At 37.2% G+C, this 22302-nt stretch overlaps 2 protein-coding genes across 3 annotated transcripts in view; both read right to left on the bottom strand.

Annotated features, from left to right (window-relative positions):
- The window catches only part of ZNF711 (zinc finger protein 711), a 23363-nt gene extending 20903 nt beyond the window's left edge, over nucleotides 1-2460 (bottom strand). Inside the window, exon 1 of one of the 2 annotated variants that reach the window (XM_026035934.1) lies at nucleotides 1902-2460. The gene's annotated coding sequence lies outside the window, so the exon portion shown is untranslated. The remainder of the gene's footprint in view (nucleotides 1-1901) is intronic. The other variant, XM_026035935.1, reaches the window with a different exon arrangement.
- Nucleotides 2461-2679: 219 nt separating this feature from the next.
- On the bottom strand, nucleotides 2680-20600 carry LOC112944492. Its single transcript, XM_026035941.1, has 8 exons — nucleotides 20413-20600; nucleotides 14897-15230; nucleotides 12981-13086; nucleotides 11545-11718; nucleotides 10742-10841; nucleotides 8102-8199; nucleotides 6208-6349; nucleotides 2680-4126 (listed from the first exon to the last, which is right to left on the bottom strand). Exons 2-8 carry the CDS (start codon nucleotides 14967-14969, stop codon nucleotides 4019-4021), a joined length of 801 nt encoding a protein of 266 aa, XP_025891726.1. The 5' UTR covers nucleotides 14970-15230; nucleotides 20413-20600; the 3' UTR covers nucleotides 2680-4018.
- Nucleotides 20601-22302: the final 1702 nt, after the last annotated feature.

Below are 22302 nucleotides of genomic sequence, written 5' to 3'. Positions count from 1 at the left end.
CACACACTCCCAGCGGACACCCCGCGGCAGTAGCCCCGGCCGCGGAGCCCGGGGCCCGTGCGGCGGCCGGGCGCGGGCAGGGCGCCGCCTCCTGCGCCTCAAATAGGCCCAGCCACTGCAAACACCACCCTTGGCTAAGGATGGGCAACGTTTTCTCCCTGGAAAACAGTATTCCCAGAAGCTGCTGCAGAGAGAGGCGTAAGGATAAACAATCTAAACGAAGCACTCGGGTACCACAGTAAAAGGAGACCGCACAAGTGAAATAAAACATCAAACATTGCGTTGTTTTGAGAGAAAAAAAAAACACTAGTGGCTTATTTCTACAACCAAAAAATGATATTTTGGTCACTAATGAGCGTTACAAAAAAATAGTAACTGCACAGTGGTCTCACAAGCACATCCTAAGCAGTTCTATAAATGCAGCAAGTCTCACAAGCAAATCCAAAGCAAATACACAAGTACTGTAATTACTTATGATTAGAATGTATTCTTTGTGCTTTTAGTAGGTATCCCATTTCTTCTGATACTGAGATATCTTGACTAAAACATTCACCATGACTCCCAGTTCTGCTTACTTTTCACAGAAAAGTATTGTTAACAAAAGGTGTCATCTAAGGGTGGTATTTTGTGCACAGGTGTTTCTGCAAGTGCGTGAGAACATTTTGAAAGTTACCCCTCTGATTGCAAACTGGTCTTTGCAAATAAGCATGAGGGGAGAAGCACCTGAAGTTATTCACAAAGCCCAACACCTGGAGGAGTGAGCACGAATCCTGCAAGGTGAGATCTTCAACAAAGCAGAACCACAGTGAGATTAATGATCCCTTTCTCCGACAAAATCCCATCTGTGCTGGATTCTGTCTTCTGGAGTAATATCAAGGGAAATTTCAAAAGCAAAATGAGCCTAAAACAGCAACAAGCAACAACAAGGCTATTGCCAACTGTGTGACACGACACCCAACATCAGACACATCATGCAAATTTGCAGAGTGAGGCGGCAATTACAAGGAAAATCAATCCAAAACATTGATCTGAAGCAGAAAGAGACAGACGTACACTAAGATCACAGGAATACAAATATTAAAAATCATAGTGCTAAACCAAAGAAGAATACACAAAGGCTAAAACACCCCAGGATACGTGCCAGAAGGCTTGAAGTCAAATCCTCCTAAGGTTACATAGTCAAAATGGTATCATCAGAGATGTATGGCTACACATACATCACACCATCTTCTTCCCCCCCCCCACCAATGGAATCTAATGATGAACAATCAAGCATGTTCTCTGAAGAATGACACTTTTGCCATCAGCAGTAGGAAGCCACACTCTGTGATCTATTCCCTCAGCCAAACATAAATACTCAGGTGTTCAACCAAGAGCACCACCACCTTCCTCTCTGTTCTCTCTCGCACATACTGTCTGATGCCAATACCCATGATCTGACAGTATGTGATTAAATATATCAATTTGTGCCTCTCTGTGTAGCCGATGCCCCGCAACTCCTGATGTGCCTGAGACTAAACAGGGAATAAGAAAAAGCTGATGGCAAAAGCCTCATTCTGTGTGAAACCTTACTCACTTTAAGCAGCACGAGTGCATGGCTTCTAGATAGCTCTCTTCTTGCCAGCACCCTGTATATTTGACAGGACTGATTTATGTTTTTCTCCTGTTATTCATCTCCTTTTCAAAGGAACAGTGGGCTATCAAACTGATTCCAATCAGTTGCGGGTTGGTGAACTGAGCTAAATGCCAACAGCAAGCACAGCTTGTTAAATCCTAATACTACTGGAAACTAAGAAGTGAGAGAAAAGCAAGCAACTCAGAGATAAGACTTAAAGATTGGCATCTGACATTCTGGGGTACTATCAGTTTAAACCGATAGCCTAACACCACCACTTCCCTACCTTTTGGGAAATTTGGAGAAAGTAGAAACACTTCTTTTATTTCTAACATAAATTGCAGAGCAATAGCAGGTTGTTTTCAGTAATCATGTCCACAGGAAGGACAGCCAGTGAGCTACGGTCTTCTTCCACACTTCATCCTTTTGAGGTGCCAGAATGGGATGTTTCTTCAGATATGATTATTATGAACATTCTGTTTTTTTCTGTGCTTCAATTCGCAACAAAATGGTTAACGCTGGTGCCTAAAGGCATTTCCCAGGCTGCTGGAAGTCTCAGAAAGCACTGTTTGCAAGACAGGTTCACAAGCAGTCCACATTCAGAAAACGGATTCATTTGGATTCTTTTTAGAATTCTGGTGCATGAGATTTCAGTTATCCATGGAAAGTTCCTCAGCTACCATTAGACAATTTATTTTAACAGTCGACAAATCTGCCTTCAATGTGTGTTAGATCCAGATTTAAATGTCCACTGGTCTCTTGCAGGAAAAGAAACAGAGTCAATGAAATTGACCCATTTTGGATAGTTGTCACAGTAGGAGACATCAGAAAAAAAAGCGTTTGCATCTGGAGACGAATAGGGAGGCCTGAGAAGGTAAGATATCGAGCCAAGAACAGCTACCAGCTTCAGAAGCCCTTCCTTTTTCCCGAGCAGGAAGCTGTACCCATGGAGCTAACTCTTGCAAGGAACAGGGGATAAAGAGGGCTCTGCACAGTTTTCTGGCTTGTCTCCTGAGATGCCTGCATAGCCAAGCCAATGCACTCCAGTCAAAAACCAAAAGTTGTGCAGAGCATGGACAGTGTCAGGATGCAGATAAGGCACAGAGGTGTTCAAAGAAGAATGTTGTGATTCATCAAAAAGAAACATCAATATTGTCACATTTCTAGAAACCTTCACATTTTGTTTTCATTTGTTTTATAGCTTCGCATATTATCTAAAGTTAAAGAAATCACTTGTTATTAAAGCATAATTGAGACTTTTTGAAAAACTGGAACAATATTCAAGTCTTCAGTTTCTTATTTATTAGCTAATTGTAAGGTAGCTGATTTTCCACAGTTTATTTTCATTATTTATAAAACAGGTTACAATAAAAGCCACTGTATTTCAAAAGGCAAAACATCTGAGCTATTAGGATCAAAAAGACAACTACTTAAGGAAGCCACAAAGTGAAAAAGAAACAAGAGATGTGTCCCTGAACTCACAGGCTCAGAAGGCTACAGTCAATATGTTATTTGATTAGTCTTGGGATACTGGAAATCCGAGCGCCTTGGCTCCGTTTGTACAATGCCAGCAGAATTGGTGAGACCAGGGAGCAATGCCCGAGAGCAGAGGCACTGCTACCTCCCACCCTCTGCCTTCTGCCTAATCCTGAAGGTCTGCAGGAATACAGACTTTACTACTCAGTTCAAAACTGTATTTGATTTGTGGTTTTCATTCCTTAAATACTGGCTTTTTAAGGAGGGGGGAAAAAAAAAAAGTCAGTCAGGAAACAGCAGGCTTGGTCTGCTATGTTGTCCCAAAGAACCTATGCAATTTTTGACAGCGAAATTCATGGTTCCGATAAAAGCATCACATGAGGAACCAGAATTATGCATGGAGAGGGAGATCATGACACAGAGTGGAGCCAACATTACCAATAAAAAGACGGGTCAAGTAGAAACTGAGAAGCAAAATCGGGCAGAAGCTGTCTTTGAACAAGACTTCTTGTGAAACAAGAAAAATGCCTCCCCTCCCTGCTTTACAATTAATGAGGATTTAAACCTTCCATTTGCTGGGAAGCAATGAAGAAAGAATGATGATAACTAGACCTATTTGTTATTCCTCCTACTGAGTTTTGGAAAGGCTTTTTCCCTTCTTATGAGTTTTCTTGCTTTTGCTGATAGGTACTTCTTGTTATTTAGGCAAAGGACAACACTGTTGACCATGAGAGAACCCAGGGACCCTGATGTGCAAGAATTTAAGCACCATTTAGAAGTGGCTATATGAACTAAGAAGAAAATCAAGTATTCAAAAAGCTAAATGGATATCAATTACAGACTAAATAAACCAGATCGTATTTTCATAAACATTATGATTTGCTTTCTAATTACTTTCTATACCTTTTCAAGAATTTCTAAGAATTTCTAGTAGTTATATCTATTTCCTGAGTGGCCTAGCCCGTAAGGTCTTACTGATCTTTCATCATTTGGATCATCCCTTGGTCGTGCAGCATTGTGAGACACATCGTATCTCTGCAAAGAGATAGAATTAAATCGTTAGCATTTGACACACACTTGTTCATATGCTCGCTATTAAAACTATCTAATTACACTATCTTATGTAATTCTTTTGCGTATTATTTTCTGAATTTATGTGCTAATGAATGGGTACTCCACAATATCTTTGGGAGATTATTTTCACAGAAATAACCGAAAATATTAGGCTTTGCAAGCAAAACATGAAACTGGCCTAAACAATTTCCATTTTTTTTTCAGTCTTTTAGAAAATACCTGCAGCTTCAGAACATTTTTGTTGTTTTCAAAGTAATGCCTTTAAGAACTGAAGAGGCTTCTGCGGCCTTTCAGCAGAGCCAAAGGAATCACTGGACTTATGTGAAGGACAAACCCATGGCCAGACACGGCTACTTTCATTTCTTCTGACTTCATTCCAATCCTTTTTAAATGATCCACTAACCACAAGTCTCATGATTCCACATGCAAAACCACTACTCTAGGAGGAAAATCTTGTATTTTTTTCATCATTTTCCACTGGGTTCATAGCAAGTAGTTAGAATACATGATTCTGAAAGACACACACACTTACAATTTTGAACACATGCACAATTTTTGTGCTAATGAACTTATTTTTAGCTATTAAAACACATTTATAGAAAAACAGGAAAGGGAAAAAATAGAAAAAGGAATACTACAGACATCCATGATGGATAAATTAGGTTACTGGCTCTGATATAATGTATGCCTGGCAATAAATGTACTTGTACAGATAGTATTTTCAGTTTAAGGTCAGTCAAAAGATCTCAGCTTGATTTAAAAAAATATATTTTTCACCTAAAGTCTTTTTTTTTTAAAAAACATTCTTCTTCAAATTCAAATACGAGCCCTTCTGAACTGTTCTTTTTGTAAAATTAAAAAAAAAAAAATCTTTTGCAGTTAACTTTTCCTTCACAATCTTGTCTTTTTTAAAACTGAAGAGAAACTGCTGTTTTTTACTACTACCTTACACCCAGTAGCTTCCCTATAGACATAATCCAAAAGGCTCATTTACATAAGACAATCATAATCAGAAAGTAACAAAATATCATGCTTTTGATCCAGAAAGAGGTTGCTAATGCAATTTGCAATTTTGATAAGGCTAATTTTTAGGCACAGAGAGAAGAGTATATAAACGTATAGCAATCTTTCCATTATTGAAGGCAAGTCACACACAACACTTAGTTGTATAAATGATTTCATAAATTATGTATGGAATTAATAATTTATTCTATCCATACATCATGCTATTTACACATAAAACATATGACAGCAACTCTCCAAAAGGCTTTAATTACTGAATTACTGACTTTGGGAGAAAGAGGAATCCCAGAGCCCCAAAGCAAAAGTGCAAAGTACTATCAACTGTCATGTTTTTGACATGTGCACGTTTAGTCATATCATTAGTGCACGTTTAGTCATATCATTAATCAGTACAGAATCTGGAAAACTACAAGCTTACGTTGTCAGTAAATGTAACAACACCATTGTTGCAAAAGAGTTTTACTACAGAAGTTTCCAATAGGCTTGAAACTAATGGCTTTATTTATTGCATTATTCCAATGAATTCATAAAAATTATGCTGCCATGAAAATGGTGTAGCATTGAAGAAATTGGCACAGAGGTTTTAAATATGTTGTTTTCATGTCAACCAAATTCCCTTCACTGTGCAGTGCCTCAGAACAAGAAGGCCTGTAATTCCCCTGCTGCAGGAACATTTCTATATTGGTTCCAGTGTCAATTCTCCCCGAAAGGGCTGTCTTGGGCAACCGTCCCTCAATTAAGTGAAAACACATTTTTACAATTAGTCACATCTAGGTGTAAATGATTCAAAAAATGATTAAGTCATTGCAAAAATTATCCAATTTAGCACAGAACTGGTAAATATAAAATATCCTTGAAAAAAAAATCTGTATAGTAGAAGGTATTTGTAGCCCTTTCTATCAGGTCACATCTTTATTTAGTGACATAAATACTACCAGTTTGATTGACAAGACCTTGTTCTCACTATAAAGACACAAGATTATATAATGTATGCTCATGCATATATTATTTATACATACCGGATACCGTCTCTCCTCTGCATAATCTGGATACGGCAAATTATAGCTTGGATGGTCATATCTATCATATTGCTGAGGGTGGCGTGTGGGAGAGTAGTCTCTCAGAGGAAGTGGATCAGGTCTCCTCACTGGTGACATGGGACTATGAAAAAATAAACAAGTTAAAAAAAAAAGTATAAAAAGTTAAAAAAAAAGGTATATGTGTAATACCATGTTACAAATTAGATTCATTACTTGTTTAAAATAAAATATAAAAACAATAATGTTCATAGAGTTGCTGCATGCATGACAATCACATTAAGACATACGCTCTCAGACCTTCACCCTGCAAACAAGTGGATTCAGAGATGCAAGACGCTCTCTTTGAGCATATTTCTTTACAATATGGATTACATCTAGCTCCATGTTTTTACTGCGTCCTGTCATGACATTGTGCCCATCACAAATTGATTTTACGTCACCAAACTTTCCTTTTGGAAAGTTAAATCAGTACTAAATAGAATTCTACAAAGATATTATTAAAAATTTTTAACAAAATTCTAAGTAGAATATCCATTACAACAGATACAGGGATACTAGGAAAATACTAATAACTCTTCCTTGTTTTCTGCCCATTTGCATTGAATGCCTGCTAAAATTGCTAAACTGTATCTTACTTTGTAGTCTCTGCTATTGATTGGTGCTTTTCATGATAAAATCTTCACTAAAAAGGCATTCAACACCTTTGGGGATGAGTTGGGATTAAACTAGCAATAATATTTATATAAGATGTAGAGGATACCTTTTCCTAGAATATAAAAACTACACCTCATCTCTTCTACAAGGAAGCAGAAATAGAAAATTTCTGATATAAGCAGAAACTCTAGGGGCCTTGTAGTTACTCACATCAATAATCTTTGAATGGCTACCACTCTTTACATATGTAAAGCCAAAAAAAACCTACCAACCAATCAAAAAAAAAAACAAAAAAAACCAACACCCTGCATTGTACAGTTTTCTGTTACCATATTAAATTCCTGTTACAGCTTTAACATTTTCAATGTTTTTATATTAAAAAAAATAAAATCTTCTCAGTAGACCAAAGTTCTCAAAAGACCAGAAAGCTCTAGTCTTTCTCTGCGGAGGAATTTGGAAGCTTGCTGCACATGGGGAAAATGTTCTGCTATCGTTTAGCTCCTTCGTGTTAAACACATTCTGTGCAAAAGTTGCAGGTAGGGAGTGCAACAGCATGTAGGTGTTAGAGAGGAGGATTAAAATGAATAAGGGTAACTAATTGATTCCTCTTTTTTTCTCACCATTTCCTATAAAATGGCCAAAAGGAACACATTTTATTTTTTAGAGGAAAACTACACGTTTGTTTACTAGTCAATCAGTATAAACAGCATAAATCAATATTTAGGATTTAGCTTCAGAAACAAGAGAAATATACCCTTTCTATCTTTAGTGATATTTTGGGAAAACAGAATTGAAATCAGTATACTTCAGAAATACTACCTAAGCCCTAGATAGTGGAGTCTTATGGAACAAGCAGATAAATTTAGTTCTATTAGTTCATATTAGTACTGAGGCACAAAATAATCCTGGAATTCTTACAGTGACACTTTTTGAACTGAATTAAAAAAAAAAACAAAAAAAGAAAAACAATCTTGAGAACTCAAACTGTACAATAATCTATATGAAAAATATAGCCAAAATATAGTAAAATAAATAGAGTAAAACAAATGAAAGTAGTAAAATAAACGAATAAAAACAGAGTCAAAATAAAAAGGCAAATATAAGTCAAAAGCTTAGCCATTATTGTCACGACCCTGGCAGAAATACACAGTAGCTCCAGTCTCTAGATCAAAGACCAAGTATAAATGTAATGAGCAAACAAGGCAGAAGAGCAGCCTACCTGTTATGTTCTAACTGACTTGGCGTTGGGTACGGATTAAAATCTGGTTTCATCTGTTGAGCTTTTGGCAATCTCATATTTTGTCCAACCCAGCCATCCTGTATGAAAGGGATAAGAGTTAAAGAGTTAAAGAAGTAACAAGTACAGTAAGTTAGCAGCTGTCTTTGATAAACAAAATAAAATAAAATAATAAAACCCAGTTGTTTCCCAGTTACAAAATACTGTCTTGGTTTACTTGTTATTGCTGTGTTCTCTAGTAAATGCAATTTATCCAAAAGAGTCAAAGGAAGAAAGGCCTTTACATACTTGGGTAATGTGAAAAAGGAAAACACAATTAAGACAACAGGGAAACAAAAGTTAGTCTGCACATTTAAATAAACCAGGTATTAAGGGTCTTACCAAGGCTGGTAGGTTTTGTTCATTCTGCCAATTACGCATTTCAAAATGATGCTGCTTCACAGTGTGTTTACCCCTGATTTTTTCAAAACTGAGTCCAAAATTAAAGACAGTGATTGATAATTAAGATCAATTTAACCCTGCTACAGACTGGCTCCTGTCTTTCCAAATGTATTGTGAAGGGAAGAAGGAAAACATCACGAAGAACAAAAAGAAACATTCTGTATTGTTCATAAAGCTAATAAATGATGCTTGCTTTCTAAATATATCTTTGTAAGAATAGAATGCAAAAATATAATAACCTGAAGTAATTTGGAAAGCAAGATAACCTCAGGAGAGGAGCAAAACTGGGCACAGCTCACCTGCAGGAGGGGCTGCTGGCAAAAAGGTTTCAGCTTCATCCTTTGCCTCAGAGAGCGCTTCGGTGACACGCAGCAATGCAGACATTTGTCTGCCTTGTTATCATGAAAGCAAAAGCTTGATAACAAACAATCTAGTTTTTATAAGTTTGCCTTTCCTTGCCTGGCTTATCTACCAGAAATACTCCATGGACTGCCTTTGGGCTACGAGTTGCAATGTGAATCATGAGAAATGTAGGAAGTACTGCAGCCCGTACCTGAAGTCATTCTTTATACATTTTTCAGCATGAAAACAGCATACAGGATTATTTATATATTAAATTACACAGCACCATCTCCTGGTGAAAGTCAACTTTGTGCCTCATTTATTTCTCATCATGTTTCTCTCTATTTCCTATTCCCTGTCCTCTTTATCAAATGTACTTAGCCATTTTTAATCTGTTATACTAGTGGTGACTACACCGAACACCTCACTCTATATATGTAATCAGCAGATCATTAGTCAAAACAGCAGTGGTTTGCCACTGTTGGAATCAAAGTTCAAATCCCTGCTCTGTCAGATTACCTCTCTAATCTTGTAAATGACTCGATCTACTCTATCTTACAGGAATGCCGAAAAGTCCCAGTGAAACACTCTGTTACAAAGGTGAGGCAGCTAATTCCATTTCAGATTTGATTTAGGGCCCTTTCTCTTTGAAGAGAAAAATTAAAAAAAAACAAACAAACCAGGAGGTGGTTAAATATTCTTGCTTCAATACCTATTTCCCTTTGTAGGCAATGAATTTGTAGTATATACAGCCAGACCTGTGCCAAAATGTCTATATTTTAAGTAGTTATGCACTAGCACTTACAGAGAGTGCAGCTGGGAAAAGGCAAACATGACATTTGGTATTTGGCCACATCGTTCTGATTATCTGAGCTGATCCTCCAGTCTCCAAACATGTCACTGGAGGGCATCACTCAACATGAAAAGGAAAGGAGCTTTAACATCACTGCCATTTAAACCCTCCAGTGAATTTTTATTCAGTTGAAAGTGGACTGAAATAAACTTGAAACAAATATTTCTAATTCAAATGAAGTTTTACTCTTAGATTCTGGCCTCACGGAACTGGGTGGTGGAGAGTCAGATCCTCAGCTAGTAACAACCCCTTTGTCTTACTCAATTTGTGCAGTAATGCTGCTCTACACCAGCTGATCACTCCATACATCTTCATTACAAAAATAAGGTTGCTTTGTTGGCTCCCAAGTAAAATGGTCAATGTTTCTTCTGGTGGGGTATAATTAGTTAACAGTCAAACAAAACAGTGAGTGTGGTTCCTCAACAGCTTAGACTGGTCAAGTCTGGGGAGCTCCAATCTCTTCTCCTGTGACTATATTCCCTGCTTCTTTCCCTGTCCTGGCACTAGGACTGGTCTTCCCACAACATGGCCTAGTTCATGGAGCTGATCCAAGCAGTGCTAGTCAGCTAGCAGTACAAAATGAGATGAGTGAAGAGGATGGAACATGTGGCTTGATCTCACATACAAATAACCTTTTTTTTTTTTAATGCTTACCTTGTAACTGGTCTAGTAAATAATAATTATTAGGATAACCTTATTAAACCTTATTAATCCTTACCTTATTAACCACCTTATTAATCCTTAGTTCTTTGTTTTCCCCTATGCAAACTAGATTTCCTTGATCCTTGACAAAGAATTTCACCTTCTTACATATCTTGGAAACCACATACTCAGTAAATAAAGATTTTAAGCTCGGTTTATTTTTAGTTTACTTGCTGACAATTCTATCCTATTTCTATATCCCATTCTGTTGAGTTACAAAACCATGCCTGACTTCCACTGGAATTAGAAGCTTGCCTTGTGCTTCACTTAATGACACCTCTTACCCTTGGCTGGTGCTGAGAAACATATCCCAAGTTATCAGTCGGTTCGGCAGTAAATGCAGGATTATGCCGTGCGTTACGGTGTGGAGCATTTGCCTGTTTCCTGGTGGAGGGAAAAAACCTCAGCGTGAATTTGCAGCTTTAGCAAGAGCTTTGAGAGTCTTCATGAATCTTTTTTTTTTTTGTGCTGCAGATTTGAGAGGAACAGAACACACTAGCAGGGCTCAAGGAGAGAAGGCCCCTCCTACATATTCTCTACCTACTCGAGACAGGTCAGAGTGAAAAATGAAACACAAATCATTGAAAGTGAACAGCAGCTCAACTGCCAGTGCCTATGATGACAGAATGGGAGAAATAACGTTTAATACGCAGGACTCTTGGCTAGTGTTTATTAGTTTTAAGTTTTTGTAACTTGTCCAAAGACAAGCAATGCTTAATAGCAAATAAATCAGCAAAGCAGATGCGGCAGCCTTCAAGTTATAGCAGTAAGCAAATAAAAGGACATACTGATATATAAAGCTTGCTTTGTTAGTCCCAAAGAAGAGAAGCCATGACCTATTCTGTGTGATGTTCTGTATGCAATGCTAAATAACTGTAAAATGCTTTGATAAGAGGCCCTGATTTACTCCTAAGCTGTGTAAATAACACTTTGGCAGAACATGCTATATGGGAAGCTTGTTGATTTAAATGTCCTGACATTAAAAATTAAACAGAGTAAAAAACTTCTTTTTTTTTTTTTTATTTCAATTTTGGTTTAATAATCAAATCAAAGAATAATCATTTTAAATGTATCCAGAATTACTTACGTGTTTTTTCTACCTTTGCAGTAGTATATACACTGGCATATTACACCAACTACAAAAGACAGTGCGACTGCAGGAAGAACAGTCACTAAAATCAAATCCAATGTGTTCCACAGTTGATTGCATTTGGGACCCATGTACCAATAGTCCCTCCAGCCCACTCGGTAGTAATGACATCTGTGAATAAAAACATTATTTAACAAAAATAAGTAATACAAAAATATACAAAATACATATTTTTGAAAATATTTTGCTCTATAATTATTTTTTGAACACCAGAGATGTAGAGATTGAATATTTTTTACCATCTACCTGAAAATATCATTTATCTGAGATAATATCCAGGCATCTTGTTCCAGATTTGGTGCACATGCGCTCTGCCATGCCACTTCCTGAGAACAAAGAACTATGTGTTCAAGCTGGCATGGCACTGGGTTCAAGATAATAAACGTTACTGAAAACAGGGTATATTATGCTAGTTACTGCATAATTCAGGTCAAAGTTTTTTTTTTTTTTTGGCCAGCTCTAAGGATGACAAAGCTTGCATAATTTCAGAATATCCTATGTAGATTTCATTGAAATATCAGTTATCACTATGATATTGATGCACTTCCAGTGCAAAAGCACTAACAGAACTTATCCTGGATGGCATCAGGTGACGCAAACACTTTGGATATGGGTAACCTTTTCTGAACCTGGAATTGTATCCCCAGCAGTCTTGTCTCTCCTTAGCAGTACTTGTCTTTACATGCAGTACTTCTATTGAGAGGGACATCTATTTTCCATCATATTTTCCATCAGTTTCTATCACTTCAGGAATCTAGCATTCTGCACAGAGTAACCTATGGACAGCAGGATACTGGCACACTCCTGGCCTCATCTGGGAAGGCTCACCTGGAATTGCGTACGCAACAGAACTGAGAAATTCTCATAGAGAAATTATTTCCTTGAACCATTCCGGTAATCAGATCAGCTTCTGCGCTGGTATTTTCTTGTTGACTTCCTGCTACAAGAAGTCTAAGGGTCTAAGTCTACATAAAATATACATATACAGACTAGATAAGGGAATGATACTTCCACTTAAATGACCAGAAATCATTAAAAGAAAATAAGCAAATAAATAATGAATAACAGGGAGGTTATGCATGTGCATCATTTTTAAATATTAAAGAAATTTTGGTCAAGCTGGAAAAAAGTGACTTGAAATTATGAAGCTTATTTCAGTTTTTAAGTAAAAGACCCAAAACAATACCAAGCATGTGAAAACACTCATATCCTTAATCTAGTGTTTGGTACCAGATTTAGATCCTTATACAGATTGTGAATAAAGATGCCCATCCACTTCCATGCATCACACTGCAGGGCCTAATTTTAGGGCATCATTAATAACATACGTCATGAATTGCACTTACACAGCATATATGTAAAACAATCCTTACCTGCAAAAAGGCTCTTCATTTTTACATTGACAAGAAATACCAGTTGGGCAAAAGTTATCCGTATTACCCTGACAGTCCTGAAAGTCAGCAATTCCTGTGCAGTTGGCTATAAATTAAAATAAAACAAACATGTATTAAACACAATGGAATATTTGTAATATATTGTTAGTGGGCTGCATTTCTAATTACATGAGAAATTTAGGCTTCATATGAAGTACTTTATAAAAGATACTGCATCTTCATTTCCAACGACTTGTGTCTTCTTGAAACTTTGAAATGATTTGAAGAATGAAGATTTACCCACTAAAATTACCTTACTCGAAACTTGCACTCATCTTGCAGTTTGTCTTTTATTAGCCAGTAAATTGCACAGCTCATATTATTACGATTTCTATAATGTATCAATTATCTATTGTATCTATAGATCTACTTCTTATAGGTACACATAATTCTTACAGAGTTGTATATAATCCTATATTCAAGTGGGGCTGTATCTAAATCATCGTATAAATAATCTCTGGATTCTGGGCAAAATGTAGAAATCATGAAACCTCACAACCCCTTGAGAGTCGTTTCCTCAATACATAATCCTCACAGAAATACTTTTTGTGTGTTTGGTACTGAGATTCTTCCTTAGTGAGTGTACAAAAGGATCTGTTTTGCATTAACAGGAGTTCTGCCTATCTTTTACTGTACAAGATTATATGCTATAAATTGTTCTAGCAGGCGAGTGCTTACAGTACTTTGGAGTTTAAAAGTAACTCCCTCATCAGCAATCCTCACCAGACATCAGAATTCACCACGTCTGACACTCCAACCCTGTATTCTGTGCTGCACATTTCTGTGTGCAACTCTGAACGCTGCAGTCCTCATTCCTATCAGGAGGCTACAAAAGTTCACTCAATGATCTCACATAAAACCAGAAAAGGCCAAGATTTAGGCAGATTTACCTAAAATCCTGACACAGAATGTGAGCAGCTGCAATACACTAACAGATAAGTTCAGGAAGAGAATAGAAACTACTACGGTACTCAAACAACAACAAAAAATAGTAATATTTAGCATTATATTAGGAAGGAAACAAAAAACAATAGTGTTTTCTGGTTAACTATGACCAGTGGTGGAACTACAATTCTTTTAGTACTGTTACAAAAAATGCAGATAACCTGATCATCAGAAGCTGGTAGCAACAGTTAAATAGTGGTGATTTAAAATAAAAATAATTAAAAAAAAAAAATCAAGCTGCTATAAAATCTTCCCATTTTACAAAAAAAAAAATCTGATTAATACTATATATACTGTCAGAGAGATTTCTGTGCAACTTTACTCCTTTTAAATAACCTTTTCTGCACATTCTGTCATATTCTTAACTATTGATAGCTTTCTCCCTGTTAACCTCCAAAAGCATTTCTAAAATAAATTCTACAATAAGCATGTGCATTTTTTCCATATACTGCATATTTCTTCCTACTGAAGAAATGAGTCTAAACATTTTATTTTAAATATATTCTATTTGACACTGACAAGTTGGAAATGGTCTGAAAACACCAGAAAATCAATATTTGTTGTAATTCATATTGCTGTAGCCTCATTACATAGAAGTACAGAAAAACAGAGGAAAGTAGAAGCATTTTTGCCTTGTATATCTATTTCTCTTCAAGGTATCACCATAACCTTGGCAGTAAAGAACTCAAGAACTATGAAACACATAAAAGCAAACATATAAATCAGCACACAAAGATCTTAACATCTTTGTTGGTCTTCCGCATTTAAGAACAAGCTTTACCTAAAGCATAAAGAGAATTTAATTAGGAGCAATACCATTAATATTGCAATACCACGATACCATAGGTGAGCCAGACACTTGAAACACCCCTTTTTGACAATCTGTAAAGCAAAAATGCACCACTGCTTACGTTCTGAAGCTTGTTGACACAGAGAATCAGTGGCCAGCAAGAGCACGAGAAGCAAGACCTGAACGCTCGGCATCCTGCGCCGGCCACGGTCCCGGCGCCCGTCTGCTGGGCTCGGTCAGGAGCAGGACACGCTCTTCTCTCTGACACTTCTTCATGCAGCGAGTCAAGGATCGTGGATTTTGAGCCTGTTTTACAGCATCCTTCTCTATAAAGAATTACTAATTAACTATATCAGATATAACTTCCTGGTAACTTCTTCAGCATATTCGTTTATACAGCAGCGGAGTGGTTCCATAAAAAATGTGTTTCATTAACCTCAGGAACGTCTCAATATCTGCAAATACATGCAAAGCATCCTTTCAACAACATGATTTGCAAAACGTATTAGATATCTATTACAAAAAAAAATTTGTCCATATTTTAGAGTTCTGTTACCTTTCAAAGATGACAAACCATGCCTGTATTTGACTAAAAAGTTTCTAGAATATATTCTGTTTTTGAAAAACATCAAGCGCCCTAAGTTAAGGGCCCTAAAACAGTTAAGCGCCCTAAGTAGCATGCTCTTAAGACGTTTTTGTTCCTCCAAACTTTATTTTTGCTGCAATAAATATTGCAGCTCTGGCTGTAAGGCATGGATAGAGCCCCACAGTTTGTTACTGACACCTCTTTCTTTAGCCCACATCCAGTTTGACGGAAAACTTGTTTCCTTTCTTTTTCAATTCTGCATGATTTTACATTTTCCAGTTCCATGACTGTTTTTCTGCCACTGCTGGAGAAAATAGGCACTTTAATGAAGATACTTCCAGGTATACGGCTAAACACACGAAAAAAAATATATTGACTTTTCCAAGTATTTTTAGCACTATTCTTTTGGAAATGTTAATGCACGAGTTAGTTTAAATAGAGGCTTATATGGACATGGACATCTACTGTATGCCAGCACCAGCCAGATAATTAGTTCACAAACAAGTGATATAAGTACATTTAAATTACACTACTGACCTAGCAACACTCAATTACACTGCTGCCTGTAGCAACACTGTTACTCACAACTTTATGGTAACTCATATAAGGTTTTATTCGTGACCCAACACAGCCCTGTTTCATATATAATATGGAAAGAAGGCATATCTGAAACTTTTAGCTCTCTTTTCAGATAATGTAGTTTCTTAAAAAAAAATCCCAAGATGGAAATTTGAACCAGAATAGACATTTCTCCTAATGAAAAAATTATGAAAAAATTTCTCCCAAGTTTAATTTTAAGAGTTTGGTATTTGCATCCATCCTTGGGTAGAAAGAAGAGAAAAAAAAAAAAGAAAAAAAAAAACTAGTGATTGCATAAAATGGAGAGAGGTATTCTTGGTAAAAAAAGAGCCAAACAGGAAAACAAGTAGAAATGTATTTGAAAACAAAGATGGAAAAACTGCCATATTAGGCAGCTCAGAAGGTAGTTCAGAAGAGAGACTGATTTGTCCCTTCTGCTCCTTGAATTCCCTGCATCGCCGCCAGCAGTGCTTCCATGCAGGCCTTCCTCTCCGGTCCCTGAGCCTTCCCCACGCATTCAGGATTCCTGCACAACTCACTGCCCCGATACTCCTTATTCTCCTTGTTTCTTCTTTTCCAAAGAATCCAAGTGCTCTCCAAGGACATGGTGGAAGGGTCCCTGCCAGGGCACAGGGCCCACGGGGCTCTCAGAGCAGCAAACATCCAGCAGCCACATTGGCAAGCAGCTCTGCTCGACACTTTTGTCTAGCATTTTACAGGTCTTCTGCTTTATCAGTTTTAAGGACTGTAGCATTGCCAGCAGCCTGACAATTCACGAGCCTTAGGCCAGGGAATGGTAAGGATTGTGATGCTCGTCTGCATTGTGACTTCCCAGCTCCTTACGTGTTGCCAGCTTCAAAGGAAATAGAAGATCTCGGGGAGATGCAGAAATAAGATGGAATCAAACCAGAGGCAAAGAGCGAGACCAAATTAATACCTGGGTGAGGCAAAAAAGAGAGGAGGAGGAAGAAAAGTTTCCCCTCTGACATGGTCAATGAGAAAGACCACATCCCACGTGAGGTGCCAGAGGTTCAAGCTCTCTGTCTCCGTCTCTGCTGCTGCTGCAGGTTTCTCCCCTCCCAGCACCATGAGCAGCTTCCGAGTTCGCCCAGCAGAGCCCCAGGACTGCCCCACCATCCTGCGCCTCATCAAAGTAAGGCAGGGGGAAGGAACTGTGGGCAGGGATGTGGCATCTTTTCCTAGTTTTCTTTTTTTCTTTTTTTTTTTTCCTGTATCACCATTTCCAACGTGTGCACTTTTTCCAGCTCCTGTTAACATTTGTTGTTATTTACACTGTTCTGATGAACCACAATGTTCTAGGTAGGACTGCAAAATGTGCTCACAACTCCCACATAGCAATCTCAAGGGCTTTTTGTATTCCAATTTATTTCCCCTTTTCACTTACACCAGTAACAGTTGTTACCAGTTCCTCATGTTCACATGTCCCTCATACTTGTTTCCCACCTTCCCGTCTTCTCCCATGATCTCTCTTTCAAATATATCTTTTTTTAAATCTTTTTCTTTCTTTCTCTTATGTAAACATAAATCCAAGTGCAAGTAACTCTATCAGGCAAAAATAAGCAAAGAAATTGTAAAGAGCTACCAAGATATAAAGATATGATTTACACGTCACTATAAGCTCACAGACTGGTCCCCAATGTCACCTTCCCCCATCAGCAACAGAATATTGCACCTTTGTAAACTCTTCAGCATAAAATCTCAAGCCATAAATTCCTGTCCATGGGGTATAAATGCTGGAATGAAATCAGATGATTAACTTGTCTCCTGATGTTCACTGGCATTAACCTTTCTTACAAAAAAAGCCTGTATGTTACTGATGGGTGCAAAATAACCAACAGTGAAAGAATACAGCTAATTACACATGATACAAAGGAAATATATCTTCCTAAAGGGCAAAACTCAGCTCCCTCAGAAAAGAAGTTACTTGGCTTCAGGAAAGCCTACCAGAGTGAATTTTATTTTCCAACTTCTCTGTATCCTATATTTATTTATCATAGCCCTAAAGTAGCACGGATTTCTTTACATTAACTCTTATACAAATGCCATAGCTTAGAAACAAAAAAACAGCAAGGACCATGAGAACAGCTTTTCATTGGTGGCATTGATCTCTTCTGGGCTGGAAGCAGCAAATCTCCTTAATTTCCTAAACTTAATTTCCCCTAATTTTTTTTTTTTTAAATTCAATTCAAGGCTAGCTTTCCCTCAAGACCTCATCGAACTTAATTTTACAGACTCTCATCTCCTAATTGTTTTTCCAATATCAAAGCATCTAGACAACTTTGTCTGTACATCACTGACCGAACAGTATTTCTCCAAACATTAACCTAACTCCCATAAAAAGCAAACTCCTGTTCCTACACAATCTTTATGTCTGTAACCTATTCCTCCCTGCCAATGAATGCAGAAGCAAAGGGAGAAGGGGAGGGGGAAACACAGACTGGCAAAAGGTGCTCCAGCACCAAGCTGCTGTTATTTATGCCTCTTATTATTAAAATCATTTTTATTAAAATTCTATTATTTGGTTAATGGGTGATTTCTAGGAAGCAATGAGTAAGCCACAGACCAAGAGTTTGATAAGATAAATGAACACTTTGTTTCTTAACAGTCTTTGTATGAGGGTGAGCGGGAAGCCATTACACCAAGGAGGAATGTGGAAAGGGACAGAGTAGCACCAAGAATCCAGCGGGATCCCTGCGGAGCAGGCGGCGGCCTCGGCTGCCATGTGCACCTCTTTCCTAAATAAATTATTAAAGATCAAAATGCAAAACGAGATCCTGAACCGGCGGCCTTGGTGTGAACGTCTCCTGTCATGCCAGGCATCTATAGAGTCTGGATACACCAGGGATTGGTATAACCAGGGATAATTCTGCCCAAGCCTTTGGTGTAACTGCACTGAGAATAAGTTTTTGGGATGGTGCTCTGGAAATCTCTCTGAAACTGCATGAAGATCTCAACACAGATTTCTTTATTTGACAGGAACAAGCCACTTACGAACACACGCCAAATGCAGTTACATTAACAGAGGAAGGTAAACTTTAACCTTTACTTTCCAACAAATAATTATCCATAAAAATCAATGTCTGGCATAGCATAGATTTTAACAATCACTTCCTTGCTTGGAAGCCCGAACTCTCGGCAGTTCTATGGGCTTGTTTAGAGTTAAGACTGCTTCCTGGCCCTGCCTTTATGTTCCTGCACAGCAGATCTCAATCACACCCAGTTAAGAGCAGAGAATATCACATGCACCTAACTAAAAAAGAACACAAAGTGGTACAAACCCCCCAGGGAAGTGCTGCTGCAGAGCGATGCACCAGCCTGTAACACAGGCTCCCTTCTCCCAGCTGACACCAATTGCCTCTCCAGTTCAAGCTCACAGCTGCTGAACGCAAATTTAACATACACATACCTCATACTTCGTGCTACACACTGCTTTTACATTCCATTAAAAGAAAGATTCATAAACATAAATTTACATTTTTGCCCCAATCAAATAGATCGTGGAATCCCTTTAATAATGTGCATACTACTGACTTTTTATTTCATGCTGATATTTTATTGACAGTTTGGGCTAGGCCTCACAGAAAGGCTGTGGGGGTCATCAGCAGGATTCTCTTTTCAGTGCCTGGCAAATACAATATAGGATTGAGATTATCCCTCATAAAACTAAATAGTTGGGGTTTTTTTTGGTACTAAATTCCATACCTCAATTTCTTATTATTTTAGCTACAGAACATTCAATATATCAAAGAGTTAGGCATCTTGCAATTATAATCTAAGTATAGATGATGCCTAGATTAATTTTATTAATCTGCCTAGATGATGCCTAGACTAATTTTATTACCTTAAATGTTTAGCTAAAATGAAGTTACAAAACAAAGTAAATGCTTGTAGCTGTTCAGTTGCTTATGAGCGTTACTCTTAATTTCAGATTTCCTTCAAGATGGCTTCGGAAAACATCCTTTCTACTACTGTTTAGTTGCAGAGGTTGAAAAAAAGAAGCAGTCAGAAAGTAAGCTACAAACATCTCAAGACTTTAAAACACACAAAGATTATCAGCACACGCACAAAAAAATTCAGCTTCAGTTGACTATTAGCTGACCACAGCATTGGAAATCACACGGAATTTATTGCAATTGTTTCAGTAAACAAATTTTGATCAAACCGTAAATGAATGGCCAGGGAATGAACTACAGCCTAGAAAAACGGTGACTGAGAACACTGCCCTGGGGCAACTATGAACTCACACACCCCTCGGCCCGAGTCAGTAACGAAACTTTTATTCCCCCCTTTCTTTTGTCCTTCTACAACCTTTAATAATGTGCTGACAAACTCATTTCTGCAACACAGTATAGGTCTGCCCCTAAGACTTGAAAAGCTAAAGTTTCTTCAAATAAAAGAGCTGAGTCAATCAACAGGATTTTTTTCCAACTTGGAGATTTCCTTCTCCTTACCATTCTGTTTGGGCTGAACACTTGCTCCTCAGTGCTGGGGTAACAAACAGTAAAGGCACTTGCAGAACACTTCTGCACACAGCCTGTCTTCTGGACCACAGCTCAGCACTGGCACACACGTGAGCTCTGCTTCTTCGAATCTCCAGATATGAGAAAGATGTCCCCTGAAATAAAAATAAGCATTATTCATAATATATATATTAAAAATATATTTTAAATACATAATTTTAGATGTGATTATACTAAATTATTACATTTCATTGGATTATACACAATGAGTGATGTTACAACAAATAATTGTGAAGTATATCACAATACAAAATATGTTTATTGATAATATATTTACAAATTGAGCAACATAATTAACATTTTCCCGTGCATACTGATGTTTCCTCTTAAAAGAGGTACCAACTTTGTAGTATTCCACTTTAAATCCAATTTCTGCATTTTAATGTTATTCAGTTAAACACAAAAGCTTCACTACAAGAGAGCTGTTCTTGTGCAGGTATCTCGTAGTTATTTGGGAATCATAACGACAACATCTGCTCGCAGAACAGCCACATTACATCACACTATTTTTCTTCTTTCAGGGATTTGCACTGTAGGTTATGCCATGTACAACTTTAATTATGACCCTCGAGTTGGCAAATTACTGTACCTGAAAGACTTCTACATCACAGAACCGTATCGAGGTAAATGTATTTGCTATCAGTCTCATTGTTTTAACATTACACACGTAATGTTAAAAGCACATTTCATTCACAAAAGGCATAAAACTTTTTTCCTCACTTCCGAGCCATACCATCTTTAGAAGAAATTATCAAAAGAAGCAAATAAAAGAAACTGAAAAATCCAGATGAACATACAATTGAATATAAATTACTAATATCATCTGCATCTAATTTTGATAATTTCTTTGAGGAATGTATGTCACAGAAACTCGAAAGTTTAATAGATATTTTTTTTTCCCTCCCAGCAGCAGCAAAATTGTGACTCAATCCCATTTATCAATTAACTTTTAAAATATACTTCAAAGAAAAAGAATTGACAAGCTGCCCTACCGCTGAGACAACATGCAAAGTAAAAATTTTCAAAATTAAGTAACGCATCATCTTTTATTTTCAGGTGCTTCACAATGATATGGCAAAATAATGTATCACAATCAATTTTATATAAATAAAATATAAGCAATTTATATCTCCAGATAATTTAAAAAATGCAGCGTATTACAAAAATATTTTTGTATAATAGTCATGCAATCCAGTTCTTTAAAAAGAGAGAGGATTCTTCAAAAAATAATGCCTATACTCTCATTACTTTAGTTCTACTGTGTTATGTATGGTATTATAGTAATATGCGTATTACTATTATAAAATTAACAAACTTTCATGCCAGTTAAATCACTTTAAAATGCCTCTTAAATACACTGTTAGAAGTGATTCACAATATGTTAGTGAATCCATGTCTTGCAATGCCACTTTTCACATGTACTTATGTTCATCTTTCTGTTGTTTAACAGGTCTGGGCATCGGATCTGAAATTTTAAAGATATTAAGTCAGGCACGTATATTTAAAATGAGGATTCATGGGCATGACATAATGCACATTCAATTTTGCTTTTTAAAAGGTTAATCAAAAGAGAGGAAAAAACCCACGAGACTGTAATCAATACAGATGATACAGCTGTTTCGCAATACCGTTACTGCAAATTTATACTACAAATATCGTGGCAATTTCTGCCAGAACAAGATTGTTCACTGCAAGAGATTTAAAAACTGTTAATTCCAACACCAAATTAATTTCTAACCCCCTCCTCCTCCAACAGGCTTCTACCTTCTCCTTAGGAAGGTTTTATACAAGCCAATGAGCACCTCACACTCACTGAAGATT

This window comes from Nothoprocta perdicaria, unplaced genomic scaffold (genome assembly GCF_003342845.1).
Source record: "Nothoprocta perdicaria isolate Ctin4 unplaced genomic scaffold, notPer1 scaffold_17, whole genome shotgun sequence".
Taxonomy (NCBI): Eukaryota; Metazoa; Chordata; class Aves; order Tinamiformes; family Tinamidae; genus Nothoprocta; species Nothoprocta perdicaria.
Note: the sequence above shows the minus strand (reverse complement) of the source record. Positions and strands in the feature narration are given on the sequence as shown.